Source organism: Dryobates pubescens, chromosome 22, assembly GCF_014839835.1.
Source record: "Dryobates pubescens isolate bDryPub1 chromosome 22, bDryPub1.pri, whole genome shotgun sequence".
NCBI classification, from domain to species: domain Eukaryota; kingdom Metazoa; phylum Chordata; class Aves; order Piciformes; family Picidae; genus Dryobates; species Dryobates pubescens.
The window spans coordinates 10119124-10139243 of NC_071633.1; the positions used below are offsets into that span (position 1 = coordinate 10119124).

The window sequence follows — 20120 nt, forward strand, 5'->3', positions numbered from 1 at the left end:
TGGGGTTTCCTGGAGAGATATTAGGAAAAAATGGAAAGTCAGAAGAAGAAACTTTCCTACTGATGACACACCACAAAGATTTGGAACTTATTCCTATATGCAAGAGGGCACTGTAAGGAAGTCAGAGTAAAGTTCTAATTGTGTCAGAGACTGAGCTCAGTCCACTCCAAATCTGGGGGTTGTTAAGGTGACATAATTTTGTCTTTCTACCCTCCAGTCTCCTTGGCTGTACTTCCTGTGCTGCATCTCTAAGACAACACAGATCAGGATTTGTCCCTTTCTATTCTTAGACAAGCTTGCTGGTTGTTTTTTTCTTTTGTTTAAAGTCTTTTGCCTTTTAGATCTGAAAAATGAACTGAAACTTGATGTGCTTAATCATTCTTTCTTGTTTCAATATCACTTGCATTAGTTTTTAAACGAGTATGTACTAGGAACTCAGCTAAGACCTTTGCATCACTTTGGTGAGCTTATAAAGCTCCTTGTAAGACTGCAAATATACTTTGGCCATGACTTGAAACATATCTGATTTTTCAGGTCCAGCATTCTGTTGAGTTGAGCCTACAAAACCATTATAAATTCATAAGGAAACACTAAGAGGGATTAGATAAACAGCCACGTTTATATCTTCTCTTTGGTTTTGTTTGAGTTCTTGCAAACCCAGAAAATGCATAGGATTTTGTTAAAGAGATGAAAAACAAGTGCATGTCAGTTTTTAGTTACCTCATTTCTGTCTCATCTTCATGTGTTATTAATAGTTGGTGACTGTTGTTCAATACAAAAATACTTAACTGTTGAAACACAGAGATGATTAATGCTATTGCTATCTGCCTAATCTCTGTGTGATCATAAATGTGTTTTCCAATATACCAGAGACTTTAAAGCTATTTTGGCTTAGTAAACATTTTTAAATCGTCTCTTTATTCATAGTAAGCTTCCTCTACTCTTACTTGAATTGGATAAAATCATGATATAAATCTAAGGTTCTGCATACTGCAGTAAAGCTAGAAGTTCACCCATGACAGGTTCAAATAAGTACAAAGCCTTGAAACATACTGTTCCTTCTGCATAGACTGCTCTGGAAAAAAATATGTGCTCAAAAAAATGCTGTTCAAAAATAGTCTTTATCTTGGTCTTCATAATGATGTCATATGCACTGCATCTTTTCCACAGTCTTTATCAACAAACTTCAGTGAAATAATTATTTCTTCTGAACACACTACTACTTGTCCAGGGATAATTTTTTTACAGATTATTAGTTCTGCATTACATTTCATCTGAGGTGACCTTTTAGTTCTCTTTTAGTAAAAGAGAAAATGAAGTTTCCAGTATGGTATTAAATAAATCTAATAAAAGCATGGGTCTTAGCTGCTTCTGTAGTCCAAAGTTTTCACGCATTCTGTAGGTTTTACAACGGAATTTTTTTCTGTGAAAGCTGAGGTAAGGAACTTGTTGCTATTGAGGCTGCTTCAAGACTTCCTGTGAATGGTTTTGTCATTTTTGATTATTTTAATCAGCGCAATTTTAATTGTCAGTATCTATAAATGGATATGTTCCTGAACACATTTCTTTTCCTTTCCCTGAAATGGAAGGAAAAAACTGTAGAAGGTTAATATTACAGCTCTGCTGCTTAGTGTATTTATCTGCTGTTGAATTGTTATATAGCTCCATTATGTACCCAGCTATGAATTAACTGTAAAGGGAACACAGTTAACTCTTAGTAGTCCAGAGAGACACTGTGTACCCGATTGTCTCTGATAACTGCATTGTCTATCATCTGTAGGCACCACCAAGGAATTTGAATGACTAATTTATGAGGTCTGTTCCTTAACTATCCGGTAGGTGTCACAGTAAGTCTTGTAATACATGGTCTGTAGCTAGAAGGATTAGTGCTTAGCTTTTCTCCTCTTCAGACCACTATGCAGGCCTTAATGCTGGTAATATCCTTGTGAAGGCAGTAGCTCCTATTGACACTAATAACAAGAATTTTCTAAGCTGTGTGGTTTTCTTTTCTTTCCATTTGGACATTATCGCTGTTTTGCTTCATAAATGCCTTGCCCAGTGTTGTCTTGTGCAGATGTACACCAAGCCTTTGCACAACTCACCTAGGCCTTGCTCTTGCTCAAAGGAAGAGTGCCATCATCTGGATTTCCAGCTTTATTCCTTTCTTTGAGATCTGAGATCACGTTTGGTAGCACTAGGACTTTACTGGTTACTAAAAGGCATATTACAGGTATCCAGGATGCTGTTTCCTTCTTAGAGGATGTTTAGGGAGTTTGTTCACAGCCAAAACAGTCATAGTAAAGAAAAAAAAAAAAGTCTTTAAAATGGAAGGAAGAGATGTAAATAGCAATGAGAACAGAAAGTTGTCTGGTTTGAATGCATTTACCAAGTTATACTTGCCCTTGAAAGCTTTAGTTAACAAAACACAAGACAACCTTTTTAATTTTAAACCTTAATACTGTTTGTTATTGTAAAGTGATCTCAGAGCATAAAGTTTTAAACAGATTTGATTTGTATTTTTGGCATCTAACACAGCCTGCAGATCACAGGGCCTCTCAGCGCTTATGCCTTCTGTCTAACTTGAAACAGATACTCTCAGCAGTGCATGATCCTGTTAGTCCACACTGCAGTTCCACGTGCTTCACGCTGTCCACCATGCCAACCTTACCTGAAGACAAGGGACAATCAAAAGAGGCACAACACAACAGTTCTCCTCCAGCCAAAGTAAGCACTCTTGCATAGGTGTTTTCTGCCACTTCTTGGAAACCTGAGGCTGAAACCTGTTTGTGTATATTGAGGAGTCTGTAAGATAAAACCTAGGAATTGCTATGTATTAGTGTGTTTTGATTAATTGATGCAGCTATGAATGATCTTTCAGTTGATATTCTTAGATTTTTTTTCAAGTTTTTAATAGACTAAAGTATGAGAACTTAACTTCTCAAGCCCTTGTTTATCAGTTTGATCTGGAGGCTTATATGTCTGTCTGTTCTGAACCATTTCTATCAAAGCTGCCCAAAAACATTCTTTGTGATGTTATTGCAAAAAACTTCAAACTTTGAGAAAGAACAATGTTTTGTACTTCACAGTAGTCTTGAAATATCTAGTGTTGCCTTTACAGATATAGAAGATGCTATGCAATTCATGTCTGTGTGAAAGATGGAAATCTGCTTTTTCTCAGTGCATTATTTATCACAGCAGTAGCTGAACTTACACAGGAACTAGATAGAGAGCAGGTGGATGCTCCCTAGACATACTCATCATATTACTACTTAAATTTATGACATCTACATGCACATGCTTTACTTTCAGATAGGTTTAAAAAAGCCAACAAGAGGTGATACTTCACCCTTTTGAATAATTTATACCACCAATGAAAAGTAATTTTATTTTCTAATACAGTGTGGGGTTAATTGCTAGCTTAGCTGAAATAAAGAACCTGACTGTGATTACAAAATCACAGGTTGTCCAGATTATCCTGTTTCATGCAAACTGGTGTAAAGAAAGAGAGGATATATAATCTGGCACATCCTCATTTGCAAATGTATCACTGTCACTGCATTTGAGGACACTGTATTCTACACTTTGGGTGAAAACATCCGCTACTTCAGTACTGTTGGAAAACATTGTCAGCACTGAGCCCTGCACTGGTTTGTCATGCGTTCCATCTAAATTGTGCTGAGTGTTAGTTTCCTGGCTTAAGATAAACACCCCAGATGGAAGCAAGTTCATCAGGCTATTCGTTGGGAATATGCATTAGGTCAAGAAGATATGATTTTTTTAACACACGAAGTATTTGATACTCATGAGAGCATTTTAGTACAAAAGACTTGCCGAGTAAAACATAACATAACATAAACACACTGAGTACAAGTTATGAAAAACTAGTGGATCTCAATGAATCCAATCCTCAGCATGCTTATCAAATGGGAGAAAGGAAGAATTCTAACCACCAGTCTAGAAAAAAATAAAAATCTTTTAATACATTATTCCAAGCTTTTAGAAGTAGCTCTTAAATGAACTGTGATTGTGTGATGGTTCAGAATCAGTTAACTGTGAAAAATGCTTCATTTTACATCAATTGTTAATTTTAGGTAGAAAGTAACAGTGGAAAGGTCATTACCAACATACTGTTCATGAGCCTAAATTAAGGATTGCAGTTTGTGAATGTTGTGAGAAATTAATCATGTTCATACCTGTTATTACTCTTGGGTCTTGCTGCAGTCCATGCTCTACAGCATGACTGTGTAATATGTAAAATAACATATCATTGTGAGGACTTGAAAGCAAGGAGGGAGCATCAGAAGGAATTAACAGCTGGTGGGTTTGTTTTCTGCCATTGAACAAAACTTTCCAAGTCTGAAATCTCATCTTATTTAAAGTGCTGTCTGGTGTCTAACAGCTTCCTTATTCTGTTGCAGAAGATTTTATCAAATCACTGCATGTTACCTGTTTTGTTTTGAAGGAGATGTCCCATCTTTACTTTCTTGTCCTCTCTGTTTCAACTAGATGCAGTTGGAACTGAATTTCATTACCTTACTTGCTAAACTCTAAGCTCAGTACTTCACTTAAATGTCTAAAAATTAGGCTTCTTTAAAACCCCATTTCATTGAGAAGACTGCTCTCTGAGATGTATAACTTCTCTGAGGCTTTTCACATAAGTGTCTGTTTCAGGCCAAGTTTGTTCTGAAATTCAGTTCAGGCCTTTAATCAATTTCTATGAATATGACCAGGTGGCAGAGGACTTTTGTGTTTTGGTGGTTTTTTTTCCTAATGCATTAAAGAATTTAGATGGTATACAGTAAAGCTTTATCATCTGACTGAGCTGGCAGGGTAGCTCTTTTAGCAAAGGAGGTTTTTTGCTTGGGTTTGTTTTGTTTGTTTTGTTTCCACATTACTGTTCAAAACCATCCCAATTTGGCTGGGTTAATAAACTTCTAAAAATGCAGGTTCTATATGCTTAGAGGGTGTTTGGTACAGATTAAGAGCCTGAATGTCTGCATATCCTGTCCACCCTGAGTATCCCTGAGCCTCCTGTTGTGGACCAAACTGTATGTCCCACCCTCTAAGCCCTGCACAAGCCTCCCTGCAAAACTAAATGGCACATGACCATCTTCATAGAGCATGTGGTTCAATTCCCACCTGAGCCATAGAGGTGGAGTGAGTTTTAGCCTACATTTTGTGGGAGGAGGGCTTGGATCAAAAAGGAAGCAAAGACTTGGTAGCAGGCAGTACTAGAGTCACTGGGCAGCTGTTGAGAACATCTGAAGAGCAGACTTGTCTGGAAGCTAACATGGAAAGGGCAGTTACAGGCAGGCAATGGGAGGGTGATGGAAAAGTTCTGTATCATCTTTGTGCAGATGTACAACTGTGAGACAGCTTGAGCTTCCTGTTCAAGCTTCTCTTCCAGATCTGCATGTAGCAGCCTGAGTACTCTTCAGAGTAAAAAGATTTCTTTTGATTCAGGCCAGCTGGCCCTATAGAAAGCTTCATGCTGGCTCTTCCTGCCTTTCTCCCATACAAATGCACAATAGGTTTGAGCAGTAGGAGACGTGAGTTCTCACCTGTGTAGAAGTCAAACTGCTAAGCTGCTGACCAAGATTAGTCTGACCTGAACTGGCCTTGGCTACAGCCCTTTTTTTCCTTTTTATCTCTCTCTTTTTCTCTTTTTCTTCTTTTCTTTTCTTTTTTTTTTTTTTTTTTTTATTTTTCATGGGCTGTTTTTAGAGTCCTAAAATGGACTTCAGTGACTTTAAGGCAGATGTTCTGTCATTCAAAAGCTTTTGCTCTTCGGCAGTCACGAGATCAGTGTAAACAATGTGTGTGTGTACTCAGCTGCTTTGCCCAACAAAGCAGGGCAGTCACCTGAATGTTTGTCATTGACTGGCAGACCAAATACACTGCTACCTAGTAACATTTTCAAGAATAGGACTTTCAAACAATTATCATACAGTGCCAGCTGTGCACTTGAATCCTGTAAATAGCTCATGCCTTTACATTCTAACACTTCCAGTGTTACAAGAATATTTTTTCTAAACTTAAATATTTTTTTAAGTAAAAGTAAAATGATGTTTGTAACAGTTGAACCTAATTGACTGTGTGGCACAGAGACCAAACATACCCTTTTGGAAAATTCATAAGCATCATTTCTTAGAAAGGTGTTGCATGTGCCAGTATTTAAGAGGCATTTGGACAATGACCTTAATAGCATGTTTTAACTTTAAATTTAATCTCCAAATAACTACATAAAATAAAATAATTGCACATATCTGTGCTTATCAGAAGCAGTTAGGGTCTGCAAATGTACAGATTATTACTGAAATTTTACAAACTGATGGATGGCAGTCCCTTGCCACGTTTGGGTAGCTTTCCCTCCACACTCACACTGCCATGATATGTTTTACTTATCTCTTTGTTGCACCCAAAAGCAAAAATTGCCATTTCCGGCAGGCACCTAAACTTTCCCTCCTCTGCATGATTTTACGTGAATCACTTTTTTTCACCTTCTTTGCTGACTGTAAACACCAGATTGTTTATGCAGCCTTCAGAAAGCCTTTTGTGTTTGTTATGGTGCATGAGAAATCTGCAATTCCTTATTCCAGCCTGATGCATCTCCATTTTGAGATAACTCGCAGGAAACAGATTCCTTCTCTTGAGCTGATTGGCACTATTGTGGTAGAAGTGTGGGATATAATTTTCTGGGGCAGGTGCTCATATTTTTAAGAAGGCAAATATAGACTGATATTCAGTAGCAGTTTCTTTTGTCACTTAAAACTAGACTGTATTTTATTAAATATTGCAGTTGTATATACTTTTTTAATAATTTTCCAATTGATGGGAGGGAAAACTAAGTACACCACTAACAAGATAACCTTGTAGTTAATTTCTGGGGATTTTGGATAGCATGTACACTCAATACTGCATTTATTTAAGCTTCTATTGCACACTAGTACCATGTGGAGGCTTTATGTGCCTAATTTAGCCCTGCTACAGCTGCTTTTCACTCTTGCATTCAGCTCCTAAGTTCACAAATTGTATTTCAGTGTAGGAATGTTTTACTGTGTGAAAAATCAGTTTGTTTACCATTTTAAAGCTTTCTCTTTAGTTCCATGCTTATTGAATTTGGATTGAGTACATTAAAAATTTGTAAAGAAAATGGATGTTCCAGGTCTTCATCATCCCTTTTTAGCAATTTAAGTATAGGCCTCTATTTCACATTTGTTTTATAAAATAAGAGCTGATTCTCAGTTAGCTAGTCATTTTCTTCTTTAGATATATTAAACAATATGCATTATGTTCCACATAGAGTATCAATATTCAGTGTTGTGAATTTCTGCTTAAATACATTTTCCCATATTTGTCACAAACCATTCAGGACACTACTGTTGGAGGGACAACATGCAGCACACCTTCTATTGTTCTTCCAGAGAATGCTGTTACAGCAGATGTGGGAATCGATACAAATCTGATTAACAGGTACATTACCAATCTGTGCAGAATTGTACAGTAATTCCAGGAGCTGTGCTTCTAAAATATTGCTGTATCTCATACTTGTAATTTGATCATATTGTCTTTGTAAGTTGATGGTGATTTTTGAATGCAGGGAAGGAATGGGACAGGAACATAATTTATACTAAAAGAGCTGAGTTTCATATAACACTAAGCTTGTCAGCCTGGCTTAGTAGACTTTAAATTGACATCAACTTTCTTACCTTTCAGAATATCATACATTGAAACTCAAACAAAAATGTGAAGTTTTGCCTAATTCGGACTAAAAGATGTAACTTTTGAAGTCCATCCTTTTGCTTTGTGGGATAGGACCACATTCCTGATCATGCAAAATAAAATAGGTAGCAGTTGAAAATTCAAGAACATAATTTTCCTGAGATAGACAATTGGACAACTCAAATGAATATTATAGTACAGTGAGTTTTGAAGCAGATTTTTGGGCCCCTTCAAGTAGACAAGGCAAGAATACCATCCTGAGATTAAGAACAAGTGAAATAAAGCTATTGAATGGAAATAATCATATTTGAACTTGAAAACTTCAGGTTTGAGTTGAATTAAGATTATTTTCAGTTGTCTGATATAGCATACTTCTTGACTTGGGATTTTTAATTTATTGACCTGCCATTAGACTTAAAATATGGGGGAAAAAATGATCAGAGTATTGATCATAAATCTATACTATAATTTGCTTGTGTTTTTGAAGTGTATTTCTCCCTTATCTCTTTTTTGTTAACTTTTCCCTCTAGGCCTCGTAGTCCTCATAGAAGACATTCTAACCGTACCACTAGGAGTCCAACAAGGTCATTGACTTCTGTTGGTAAGAAGTGATTATTTATATAAATTAGGATGTTTACTCAGAAAATGTGACATGCAATGAAGACCTAAATATAGGGTCTGACTGTACTGACTACAGCTTTTTTTCCAGTAAAGCATGCACAAGGAATACTGCTAGCATGCTGGATTGTGACTGTGAGTTTATGCTCACAAGTGGATTGCATGCAGACAGATTTAGGGAAATATTGTTAGTTGTTAGAAGAGTGTTGGTTGCTAGATTTTTAGAAGGCTGGAGATATATTTGCTTAAAATTCTTGTTGTATGCAAAGTACTGTTCAGTAATACTATTTTTGTTACTTTTGAACAACAATTTTTTTTCTTAGCAATGACCTTAGCAGACTCTTGACTTACTTAGCTGGCTATCATATCTTCACTTCATTTCTTCAGCTTTTTACACTTACTACATAATTAGTTCTGTTAGTTTTCTGATAGCTACCTATGGAGGAAATGGTTGTTCAAGGGAACTAGTACTGCAGATAGGGATTTCTGAGTACCATAACCTAAGTGGCATCCTGTTAAGTGAGTGGCAAAGCTCCCATCAGTGCTTGTTACTCTGAAATGCCACAACATATCTGGAGATGGGAGGTACAGCTCCAATTCTGACATTTTTCTATCCAGACAACAGTGGTCATGTGATTGACCTGGTAAATGATCAGCTACCAGATGTCAAAATATCAGAGGAAGAGAAAAAGAAGAATCTTGAGTTACTAGAAGAAGCAAAGAAAGTGAGCGAGAGGTTTCTGATGCGCAGAGGAAGGAAGTCAAGAAGCAGCCTTCCAGAGTCACCCACAGGTAGGTGCACATTCTGAAAATTAGATTTTCTATTCTACTTCTAGGATCTGCACAGGCACAAACTGTACTGCATAGGTTGCTACTGTATGCATATGTTTTGTTAATTTGAAGGTCAGAATCCCTCTGCCTGTCCTCACAATTCCATATAAAATTTAGCTTTGAAACATCAATTCCAAACCAAGTTCCATCTTAAAATCAGCTCGACACTTTAAGGAGGGGAAAAAAACAAATAACAAAGAAAACCCCTTAACTATGAATTTTTAAATATATTTTTCTCCCTAAATTGCTTGTGAATCCTTCTCTTGTGTCTGTTTCTCTGCAGTGCTTACAGTATCAGAAAACTGAGGAAAATAAGTATTCTGAGTATCAGTAGAACTGTATTAGTTTATGGCAGGTATATGACATAAAGCCTTCTTTAGGTCCCTAATTGCCAGTACAACTGGACAGTTAAAAATGGCTTGTCAGGTTCTGGACAAGCACATGACTGTTGACTATAAGATTTGTGTTTTAATCTTACCTGAATTTTAAAAATTCAGAAACTACAAGCCTAGAAAATAAAATTACCTTTTTTTGTGTCTTTTTGTCTTCGTTTTAATGAAGCAGTTTCCCCTACACTTAGCCCTAAAGTTTCACCAGTAGCATCTCGGAGCAACTCTCTCACTCTTCCAATCCCATCAGGTAAAATGATCTCAAAATGCTCAAAGTTTAATTTACAAAATCTCCTTAAAAATGTAATTTTTTTTTTAAGTATTTTTGAGCATATGTCAAAATCTGAACAGGACAAAGCTCATGAATGACCACAATATCTATTTTTACTTTTTAAAATATTATTATTATTATTATCATGTTTTTATTCCTCTGCTCCTAGATTACATGTTTTATTTTGTTTTTCTTAGTAATGGAGTTTTGAGAAACTTTAATGCTTCTATCACTTACTATATTTCTGTTAAATAGTATTTTCCACATTTAAGTTTTGTCATTAATATGTTATGTGGAAGTGTGCTTGGGTGTGTTTGCTAATGGTGGTAGTAAATGTTTTGAGCAAAACATCGGAATGTGCTCTAATTATGTGTGTATGTTTCTAGGGTCTGAGGCATGCACAACTGCTAACATTGAGTCAGTGTCTCCAGGGCAGGTAAGAAAGAGCTGAAAAATCTGCAGAGTAACCTGTTAATTACACATAATAAATGACACTATGCTGCCTTGTTAGCCCCTGTGGAAAATGGGATGTTTTGAATACCATTTTATATACCATATTGGATTATTGATGTGTTTTTTTCTGCAGTGTGAGGAGCTAATAAATGTTTTCCCCAAGGACAAAAATTCATGGAGGTGTTTAGGAAGAGACTGGATGGGGCACTTGGTGCCATGGTTTAGTTGATTAGATAGTGTTGGATGATACGTTGGACTTGATGATCTCAAAGGTCTCTTCCAACCTGGTCTGGTCTATTCTATTCTAAATACTGAAGGATCATAGAGATCTGTTAAGTGCAGAAAATGGAAAAACATCCAATATCATCTTAATCTATAAAAAAACTAATCTCTAAAATTACTTCATAAATAAATGGGACAAGCAGTGCAAAAATGAAGAGAATGGAAGTTTATCATCACCAACATCTTTATCTAATATTTGTAGCATAGCTGTAAAAGAACCTTGCACGGCAACTTTTTTTTTCTTTCTCCTTTTTTGCTAGAGTAACAGAACTGTGAAAGAGGATGAAAGGCAAACTGCAGAGGTAAATCTTTCACATTGTGTTCAACAAAATCTGCCTGTTTGTCTTAGCACACATAGGACTGTTTTGTATGTGACTAAAAAGGTTAAAAGTCTGTTTGCTCAATGAGAAGAAATATGATCCTGCTCTAAGGAATTGTGAAGCACTTGGAAACATAGTGGAGGAGAGTCCCTTACATTGAGCCTTTAAATCCTACCATGCACCCTGCACAAGCTCAGTTAATGTCAATATACCAAATACCTTTAGAAGTAAAAATGTCTACTCTAGCAAGTTTGATGTATGCTAGTGTTCTAGACAGGTGTCCTCTTTCAAAACCCTTTGCTTCAGTGGAAGAGGTTACTCTACCTCATGTTCCTCATCACTGATGTGATGTTATTGCATCACACAAGTATTGGTGGGGCAGTTTATAAGAATGCTTCCTAATTTGTTTCAGGTAATACCAGATGGCCCTTTAAAGAGATTTTTCTGTGATTGGATTAGGCAATACTTAGAAAAAAACAGTATGGCAGCAGAATTTTGGAACAGTAGCTATAAAGGAGAGGAATAGCAACCTGTCTAAGGCAGAGCTCATAGTTAAATTATATGTTGGTTGCTTTAAATTGCTGTCATGTGTGCCCATAAACCACATAGTTTCAGTACCAAAGTAGCCAAAGTATATGCAAACATTCTTTCACCAGTTTTCCTGTGGTGGTTGTAGTCAAATTATAACCTGTGGTACTACACACAAAGAAAGAAGAGAGAAATTGCAGTATCTGCTTTAACTTAGTTTACAAGCCCATGTTTTTCTCCCTTGGGAGGTGAGGAACTAGCCAAAAACAATCAAAAAAAAGGTAACAGTGATATAAAATACAGGGTTAAGGCCTTGTACTCAGACAAACCTTCTATTATGATGATGAGAAACTTGGCTATATGAGGATTGCTGTAATGAACTATGGAATGAGAGGAGGTGATCGCAGAAGTTCAGATGAGGCATTCCCAATTCAGTGTTCTTTCAAGTATCTTATAAAAATTATTTGTCTCATCAAAAGAACATGTTTGAAAGCAAGTGTCACTGAAAAGGAAATGGATTTTTTTACAGTGAAAATCTGTCCTTAGCCAGGGGAAAAGAGAAATATGCATTTGTTTCTTTGGTTTATATGTGTCCCTCTACTTTCAGAATGCTGCAAAAGGATTAATTGATCGAAGACAGAATGATCAAAGAAAGATTTCTCAGGGAAGGTTGGTTCCTCGCTCTGCTGGTTTTGAAAACTCCAAAGAGAAGCTATCAGAACAGAAAGAAAATTTTGATCCTCGTAAATACATGGATACATTACCTAAATGCTCCCCTTCAGGTGGTGATGGTGGCAGAATGTCTCTTAACACTTGCATGAATGCTTGTGAAAATGAACTTGGAAAATCATTCCTCAAGAAAGTAAAGGAAAATGATGTTCCTTTAAGATCCCATCTACCAGGACCAGGCATAGGAAGTATAGACTCAAATCTAAAAATTCCTGTTCCAGAAATAAGGGACCATAAAGTTTCATGTAAACCAGAATTTAAACTGTGTGGATTGAGACCTCCTCTGCTAAGGGCTGTATCATGGGATAGCTTGGAGCCTGGACAGAAAGATAAAACACCTTTAAAATTAACATCTGAGGAAGATAAAAGCTTTGTTGTTGGTAATAAATCTGGCAATCAGTTAAAAGCATTCAAAGACCTTCAGATCCAAGTTCAACCAGTTCGAATGCAGAAACTGACAAAGCTCAGAGAGGTGAGTCCTAGTCATCAGCTGCATCCTGGTTTAAAAATATTTTAATGTCTTACCAAACTTTCAACTAGCTAAGCATTAATTTTGATTGCAAGAAACATAGTTATATAATGGGAAACAGGTTCAGCAAGATCAATACAGAATTGATTGTGTTTTTCCTTTGCAACCTTAGTAAATTGCAGCCTGTAACTAAACTCCATGGAATTTTAGTTCTCTTCAAACATGCATCAGCTGCACTGTGGTATCTATCATACACACATATGCCTGTGCATGTGCCCTTGTACAGCCATGTTTGGCCCCCCCAGAAAAAAAAAGTAATACTGGTGTCAAGAAATTACTAACTGCTCTCATCGTGACAAAAAGGTGAGCTAAAACACAGTATCTCGTTTTTCCTTCATTTATGTAACCCATAGAGAGGAAGCAATTGATTAATGATAATGTCATTTGTAAAATGTACTTCAGCTTTAAGTGACCTGTTTTGATTTCTAAAGAGAATTTTAGATCTGAAGAATCTTTCCTTCCTCAGGATGTAACAATATTCTCTTTAAAAGGATCCCTTGTGCTCTTTTACTTCCTCTGCTTCGCTGTGATATGCTTTTTCTGCTCCTTTGGAAATGTCTTCAGACCCATAGGCTCTCACAATACATTGACAAGTTGACTGATCCTGTATGAGTGGGCTGAGACCTATGTATAAACAGACATCTTTGAAGCTTGGAGATGGTTACTATATTTTTGCTCTCATTTACTGAAACTCAATTTTCCTGTATGAGTAAGGGGCACACTTTGCATGACCAGGACTTTATTTTTAATAATGCATGTATGAAATGTTTAAGAGTGTGTATGTGAATGTACATGCATCCATGTACTGTAGCATCTGACTATAACTTAGTGTAAATATCTCCATGATTATTTAGTAAAGTAAGCATTGTATTTAGTGTTCACATGGCAGGGATATTTACATTAAGATTTCTAGTTAAGTTACTTAGAAATGTTGCTGGTTTTTCTTAACAGGAGCATATTTTGATGAGAAATCAAAATTTGGTTGGACTTAAACTTCCTGAACTTAGTGAAGCAGCTGAACAGGAAAAAGGTGCAGTATCATTAAAGCTAGAAGGAGCATTTGTTTGTTATACACTGCTTTTATAACTGACCAATACAAAAGGGGGAAAACATCTTTTTCTTCAATTGCAGTAGTAGTTGTAATGCAGCAGTCGTGGAGGAGGGTAGAAAATGATGAATAAGAGAAACCAGTAGGAGCTGAATGTTTTGCTGATCTGAGCCAAGAAGATACTGTAGGCATTACTACAACCAAATGCAAAGATGTATAGCTGGAACAGTCTGGCTTGTACTCACTAGGTGGGAAACTGTCTCAACATTTCCCTGGAGGTGTTCAAGGGGAGACTGGACGTGGCACTTGGTGCCATGGTCTAGTTGTGAGGTCTGTTGGGACAGGTTGGACTTGATGATCCTTGGGGTCTCTTCCAACCGTAGTTATACTGTGATACTGTGATACTGTAACATTCAGTGACATTCTGAAAAACAGTTTCAACAGTGATGGACTGAATGGAAGGGACCTCTGCAAGACATTATGGCCAAAAGGGTGAATTTGGTCCTTGAAAGTACAAATGAGAGATGGTATCCTTCATTCCTGCTTTTTATTTTAGTCTGTGTATGGCAAATACTGAAATGGCACATTCACTTCTGGTCTGCAGCTCTGCTGGTCAGTGTGAATAGGTAAGAGTAAGGCCACAGAAGAGACAAATGTAATTGAAAAATTGGGGAAATATGCCTTGCAATAACTGGAGGGGTGTTTTAAATGAATTTATGTGATTTGAATAAGGAAAAGGCTTAAAACTCTACATAAATGAGGAAACAGAAATATGGCACCAAGTGTTTTTGCCTTTTTTTTCCCACTCTAGCCAATCAAATGAGATTTGATGCCTTCAAGCCCCATCTAAAAAGATATGGAACAGAAATAATGAGCTAAGATATAACCCTTCAACAACTGGAAGAACTAAATAGCCATAGTGATGAGCTACCAAATGACAATATGTAAACCAGAACTTTATTTATTATTTTTTTTAAGTACTTAAATCAGAACTTGTTCAGACTGTTTTTAAGGCCATATTAACTGAAATGGAGATGGTTAACATGAAAGGAAGTAAAATTGATTAAGATTTCATCCAAATAATATTTCCATTTTTCCTACTACTGTTCATTTTGCTAATTCATATATTTGCTTGGGGACTGTTTCTTAAAGCCTTGAAGTTTCTGGTACACAGAGAGATGGCTGAGATGTTACGTTTCATGTTATGTCTGGAAACAGGCTAATTTTCATTCTGAATGTAACAAGAGTAGAAGGGACTTCCCCTCCCCTTTCTGTATTTAATGATTATATATTTGGATTCTTAGATATGGTAATATTATTTCTGTTGTTCTGCTCATATATCATTTCCCAGAAGTTATTTAGCAGGCTCTGTTTGAAAGTGTAAAATGTTTCCCATTTTACCAGCTTGTTCCATGATTTTGGCAGATTAGAAACTTTCAAGGAAAACATTATGAAAAGCTAAGCATTGTTTTATCCAGCTTTTCAAACAAGATCTCATGAGCATCACAAGCTTTTTAAAGTCTAGCAGCTTCTCTAAATGATAGCCAGAACATAGAATCATAGAATCAACAAGGTTGGAAAAGCCCTCAAAGATCATCAAGTCCAACCTGTCACCACAGACCTCATGACTACGAGACCATGGTACATGAAGGGTCAATTCTTTGTCCTCAGTGGGGAAAACAAGTGAGGGCTCAAATCTTTATTGGATTTGTTAGGGAGACTTACTTATATTTTCATATTGTCATAAAAGGCACCTTGTGCTTTTTAACTGGAGTAGTAATTCTGCCTAAATAATAGCAATAGCCAAATACTTTGTTATTACAGTTATGAATCAAATATACTGGCTCCATCATGCTTTGCTCTCAATGCCAAGTTATTGTAATCATCAAAATAAATACAGCTTAGCATCTACAGAAGTGTAGCTAAGTGGAATATATTCAATCTGGAGACACTGTGGTGTCAAGCTGGCTTTTTATGAGGACACACGTGACTGTCCTGAAGTAAATATAGGAGAGTTTAAATATGAAGGAAATTAACAGAACTAAAGACAGCTAGAAAGAATCTCCCATTCCTTTCTTTCATCTTAACACTCTCCCCACTTACAAAATTTGAGCTTCTTCACATTATTTGTCTTGCATCTCAAAATCCTTCTGTTACCAAATGCACAGGAGAGCTGTACAAAGGTATCTTCCCAAGTCAGAGCGGGGAACCTGACTTTCCTGTAGGAGAGTTGTTCATTAGATTCTGGCAAGACAGAAGAGATGAGGAGATTATTACATATGTTTGGGGTTGTTTTTTTAATTAAAACAAAACTGTTAAGAAACACAAATAAATAAAAAATAATAAAAAAAGGAAAGAAAAAGACATTTGAGTCATATCCTGGTCTCTGTGAAAGTTACGGAAGTAGAGAATGTAACTGTGACCTTCATGTCCTGTTTCAATGAACACGCAGTGCAAACAAGCATTGTACTGATTACTTCTGTTGCTACTGCTCGAAAGGAAGACAGAGGATCTTTGCATCAGCAATAAAAGAGAGATGAGCAATAAAGGAAGTTACATTCTGCACCATGGGATGGACCTCCCTTGTTCACCTTTGCTCCCAGTAGAGTTGAGGTGAAAGCCTCAATGACTTCAAAAAGTGCAGTTATGATGAAAAGTGCTATTTGACTCTGAGATGCTGACTATTAGTAGTTGATGGATGACATTTCAAATAATTTGATGTGAAAATTTCTTTAGGTCCTTCACCGCTCCCTTCCCCCACTGAAGAGGAAGAATCAAAGCCTAGCTCTGATGTCATGCCCAGCATTCCTGATGTATTGCTGCGAAAGCTGCGAGTGCACAAATCGCTTCCAGGGAGGTAAAAGCTCATTATAAGTATGAAGACATCATCTGAGGGCAGACACACTAATGGTTTCCAGTGAAGTCCTTTTACAGAATTCCGTTCATAGAGGATCCATATAAGTAGTGAAATTTCTGCATCTTAAAATGTGCAACATGGCTTTCTGCATAAGCTTTTATTTGAGAGAAATGAAAAACAAGATCGTATAAAAAATACTTACTAGGTATTAAAACAATTACATTTGGCCAAAACTATTCCTAAATTCACCTATGTGGCATTATGCTATAAATAACAGAGGCCTTCAGTCATTTAAGGCAGTCAAGAAGTGTACTCTGTGCAGATAAAACAAATAAGTATTTTGTATTTATTGTTAAGGAACTGTTATATACAACATTTTACATAAGTGAATGCATGATCTGGAGAATTTCTAAAAGACCTTTGCTTGTAATCAAATACTGAAAGGAAGTTTCATAGCAAAGTACAAAATAGGTACTGAACTGGCACTGAGGATCAGAGAGTATACAGATCTGCTTTTCAGGTAATATTCTTTGATCTGTTGGCTTAATCTGTTGAATAAATATACACATAACCTTTCACTCTTAGCATAAATTTCTCAAAATGTTCCAAATCAAAGGAAAGGCATCTGTTTTATCATTCTCTGCTGTGTTATATATCACATACAGAATTTGCTTCTAGAAGGACTATTCCTTCTCGTAGCTTCCTCCTAGAATAACAAGTAGTATCAATACTACTAATACTTCAGGAACAAAATGCTTTTCCAACACAGTGGACATACTGGCCTCCCTGCTTCTAGCCAATACTCTTAAGTATCAATATCATTCTACCCAACAAGAGTAATTTGCTGCTCATTGATGCCAATTGTATTGATATCAGTACTTGGGATTCATGATGCAATGAATATTACAATACCTGAATTTTGTGAAGGTATTGTGTTCACACAATACATGGTAGTTATGCCAACCACAACTCCTTTCACTGCATCCACTAACATTCATGTGTACAGCTCCTGTAATTTCTTGCAGGTGTTTCTCACATCTGTTCATTTGCACAGAATTGCATACTTCTCTAGCAGAACAATTACAAGGAGTAATTGACACACGGAGTGCCTTAAAGTGAGGTCTTGCAATGTAATGCTGTCTGTCTCATTTCTTTTATAGTATTCTGTGTAACTTTTGGGTTTTCTATAGTGAGTAATCATTCTTGTGGTGGAAAACTCAAACATTATTTCATCAGTGACAGAATCCTTGTCAGAATTGTTCTTAGCTGACTTTTAATGAAGTTAGCTGCTAAAACAGAATAGTTCAGTATACAGTGAGCCAGCTTTTGAATTCTGCCAATCTGTGATTGTCTGTGATAATCATGAGGCTTCAACTGTTAATAGAAAAGAAGTGGGTAAAGATAATGATGCAAAGTACATCTTACTAAGTCACACCCAACTCCAAAAGGATAGCTTCTGTCTTGCTCTTATATTCACAGTTTGTCCCAGTGGGCAGATAGCTGTATTTATTCATAGTTGCAGGAAACATTGGTATGTTTTTGCCAATGCTCATGTGATACTGTGCTGTTACTTTGAAAAAAAACATGGAGTTTAGCCATAAAAAGTACAGTCAAATTTATTAAATACTGGTTTCACCAAAAGAAACCATAAAATATTTAAGGGATGATGTCTTTTGGTTTTGCTTTGGGTTTTTTTCAATTAAATATTACAATAGCTTTGGGTTTTGAGATAAAAGTAATCAATGTGAATATTTTATTTCTAGCTCCCCTCCACTTACTGAAAAAGAAGTCGAGGTATGTATGTCCTTAATCTCTTTTTTTAGGCATATGCCACAATTTTAAGTGGTTACTGTAAGCCTAAGAATAGTTATTAGAACAGGTAATAGGATTTATCCTTTTTTCAAAAAAAATATTTGTCAGGAAAAAAACCATACTGAGCTCAATCAAAGGAACAGACTCATGAAATACAAACAGTTGGCTCAGACAATATAAATTCTAAAGACTTATAGTAGGAATAATCAAAACAATTCTTTGTGCATTCTTCTTAATAAAATATGTACTCATTTCAAAAAATGAGAGCTCCAGTAGGAGCTTTGGAACACTTTCTGATATCTTGCAGTGCTGCCTTTGTATCTTTTTTTCACATACCAGTCAAGAGGATCTTTTTTTACTTTGCTTCAGTCTAACAAAACATTGATGCCATGTCCTTTGCAGAGTATTAATCCTAAGAAATAATGCATCTGGTAGAGAAAATGACAGTCTTTAAAAGCAGGGTGCAAGAGAATAAAAACATTAGCACTTTTGCTGGCTTCAGTGGTAGGTGTTTATCCCTGAGGTAAAACAATGCTAATGATGAGCTCATCTCTGAACTTCCTCTGCACAGACTATCTGTTTAAAAACCTTGGGGACCCTTGGAGGAAGTCCAGCTAGAAAACAGATCCATTGTGATTCTGATGCTTCTGGTAGGCTACTTCCTTCATTGTGTCTCTGCTTTACTGATCTCTCAGAAAAACATTCAGGAAAAGAGGCAGCAACACATTCATATTTTAGAGGAAGTAAAGAAAAGTGGGTTCTGAAACAATCTCATTTTAAAAAATATTTTCAGTTTTCTGTTTCAATACATATCTAAGTACCAAAGTTTGTTAAACATACCTTATTCTTAAGTTACTGTTGGAAATTAATTACTGTGACAGTTAAAAATGCCTTTTATTTTAATCCAAACAGAATGTATTTGTACAACTTTCCTTGGCCTTTAGAAATGATAGTTATACCTTGGAATCTAGAATTAAGCAAGCAGAGAGAGAGAGAAATATTACTGAAGAGAATGCTGAGAAGGAACTGGAAAACTTTAAAGCAGCCATTACGGTAAGAAGACACAGATAATTCTTTTTCTGAGCTATAAGGTACATGAAAGTGCACACACGTTTGAAATATATATGGCTGTGCCTGCTTACTCCCTGTTGTAAATTCAGCCCCAAAACTTCATTTCCTGCCACTCAAACTCCTCCTGCCACTCTACATGAGAGAACAGAGTGGGCCACCGTTGCTGGAAATGTCTAGGGGGTGTTACACTATGTCTAGCAGATTTCAGGAATTAGTACTAGTACTGCTGTTCAGTCTTTGGAATAAGCCTGTGGCAAAGCTGAGAGCATTCATAACGGCAGTTTTGCTTTCTTGGGCACAAGCTGCTTTAGCAATAAATTTGAATTGTCCAGTTAGCTGAGAAACTGAAATTAGCTGAAGCCTGAGTCCTCTGATAGTTGTGGCTTGAAAGACTTCTTAAGTGTAGAAAATGGCAGGCGGTATAGGCAAGGAACCAGCAAGGATTACTAAAGGAACAGATGCTATCTCAGGATCAGGTTATGGACCCAAATAAACTTTCATTCCAGCTGTCCCTGATGTTCTTTTATCAGCAGCAGCTTGCAGTCCTTCTTGACAGCTTTTTCTGTATTTTGTAACAGAAATGACAAATCTCTGAGACGTGTTAATTTATGTGCTGTGCATATTTATGTGCAAGAAAGGAAGGGATGCTTAGATACCATG

The 20120-nt window shown here is 36.5% G+C and overlaps 1 protein-coding gene across 10 annotated transcripts in view; it reads left to right on the top strand.

The window, feature by feature from the left end:
• Positions 1-20120, top strand: part of IRAG1 (inositol 1,4,5-triphosphate receptor associated 1) — a 43974-nt gene that overhangs the window by 15210 nt on the left and 8644 nt on the right. For 4 of the 10 annotated variants that reach the window (XM_054171617.1, XM_054171618.1, XM_054171612.1 and 1 more), the window contains exons 2-14: positions 1781-1835; positions 2590-2724; positions 7373-7473; positions 8253-8323; positions 8959-9132; positions 9733-9810; positions 10218-10267; positions 10827-10868; positions 12022-12615; positions 13624-13702; positions 16457-16577; positions 18341-18371; positions 19302-19442. In XM_054171617.1, the coding sequence (XP_054027592.1) occupies positions 2656-2724; positions 7373-7473; positions 8253-8323; positions 8959-9132; positions 9733-9810; positions 10218-10267; positions 10827-10868; positions 12022-12615; positions 13624-13702; positions 16457-16577; positions 18341-18371; positions 19302-19442 (1551 nt within the window). In that variant the 5' untranslated portion in view covers positions 1781-1835; positions 2590-2655. Of the gene's footprint in view, positions 1-1780; positions 1836-2535; positions 2725-7372; positions 7474-8252; positions 8324-8958; positions 9133-9732; positions 9811-10217; positions 10268-10826; positions 10869-12021; positions 12616-13623; positions 13703-16456; positions 16578-18340; positions 18372-19301; positions 19443-20120 lie in introns of all 10 variants that reach the window. The other 6 variants (XM_054171615.1, XM_054171614.1, XM_054171613.1 and 3 more) reach the window with 5 other exon arrangements.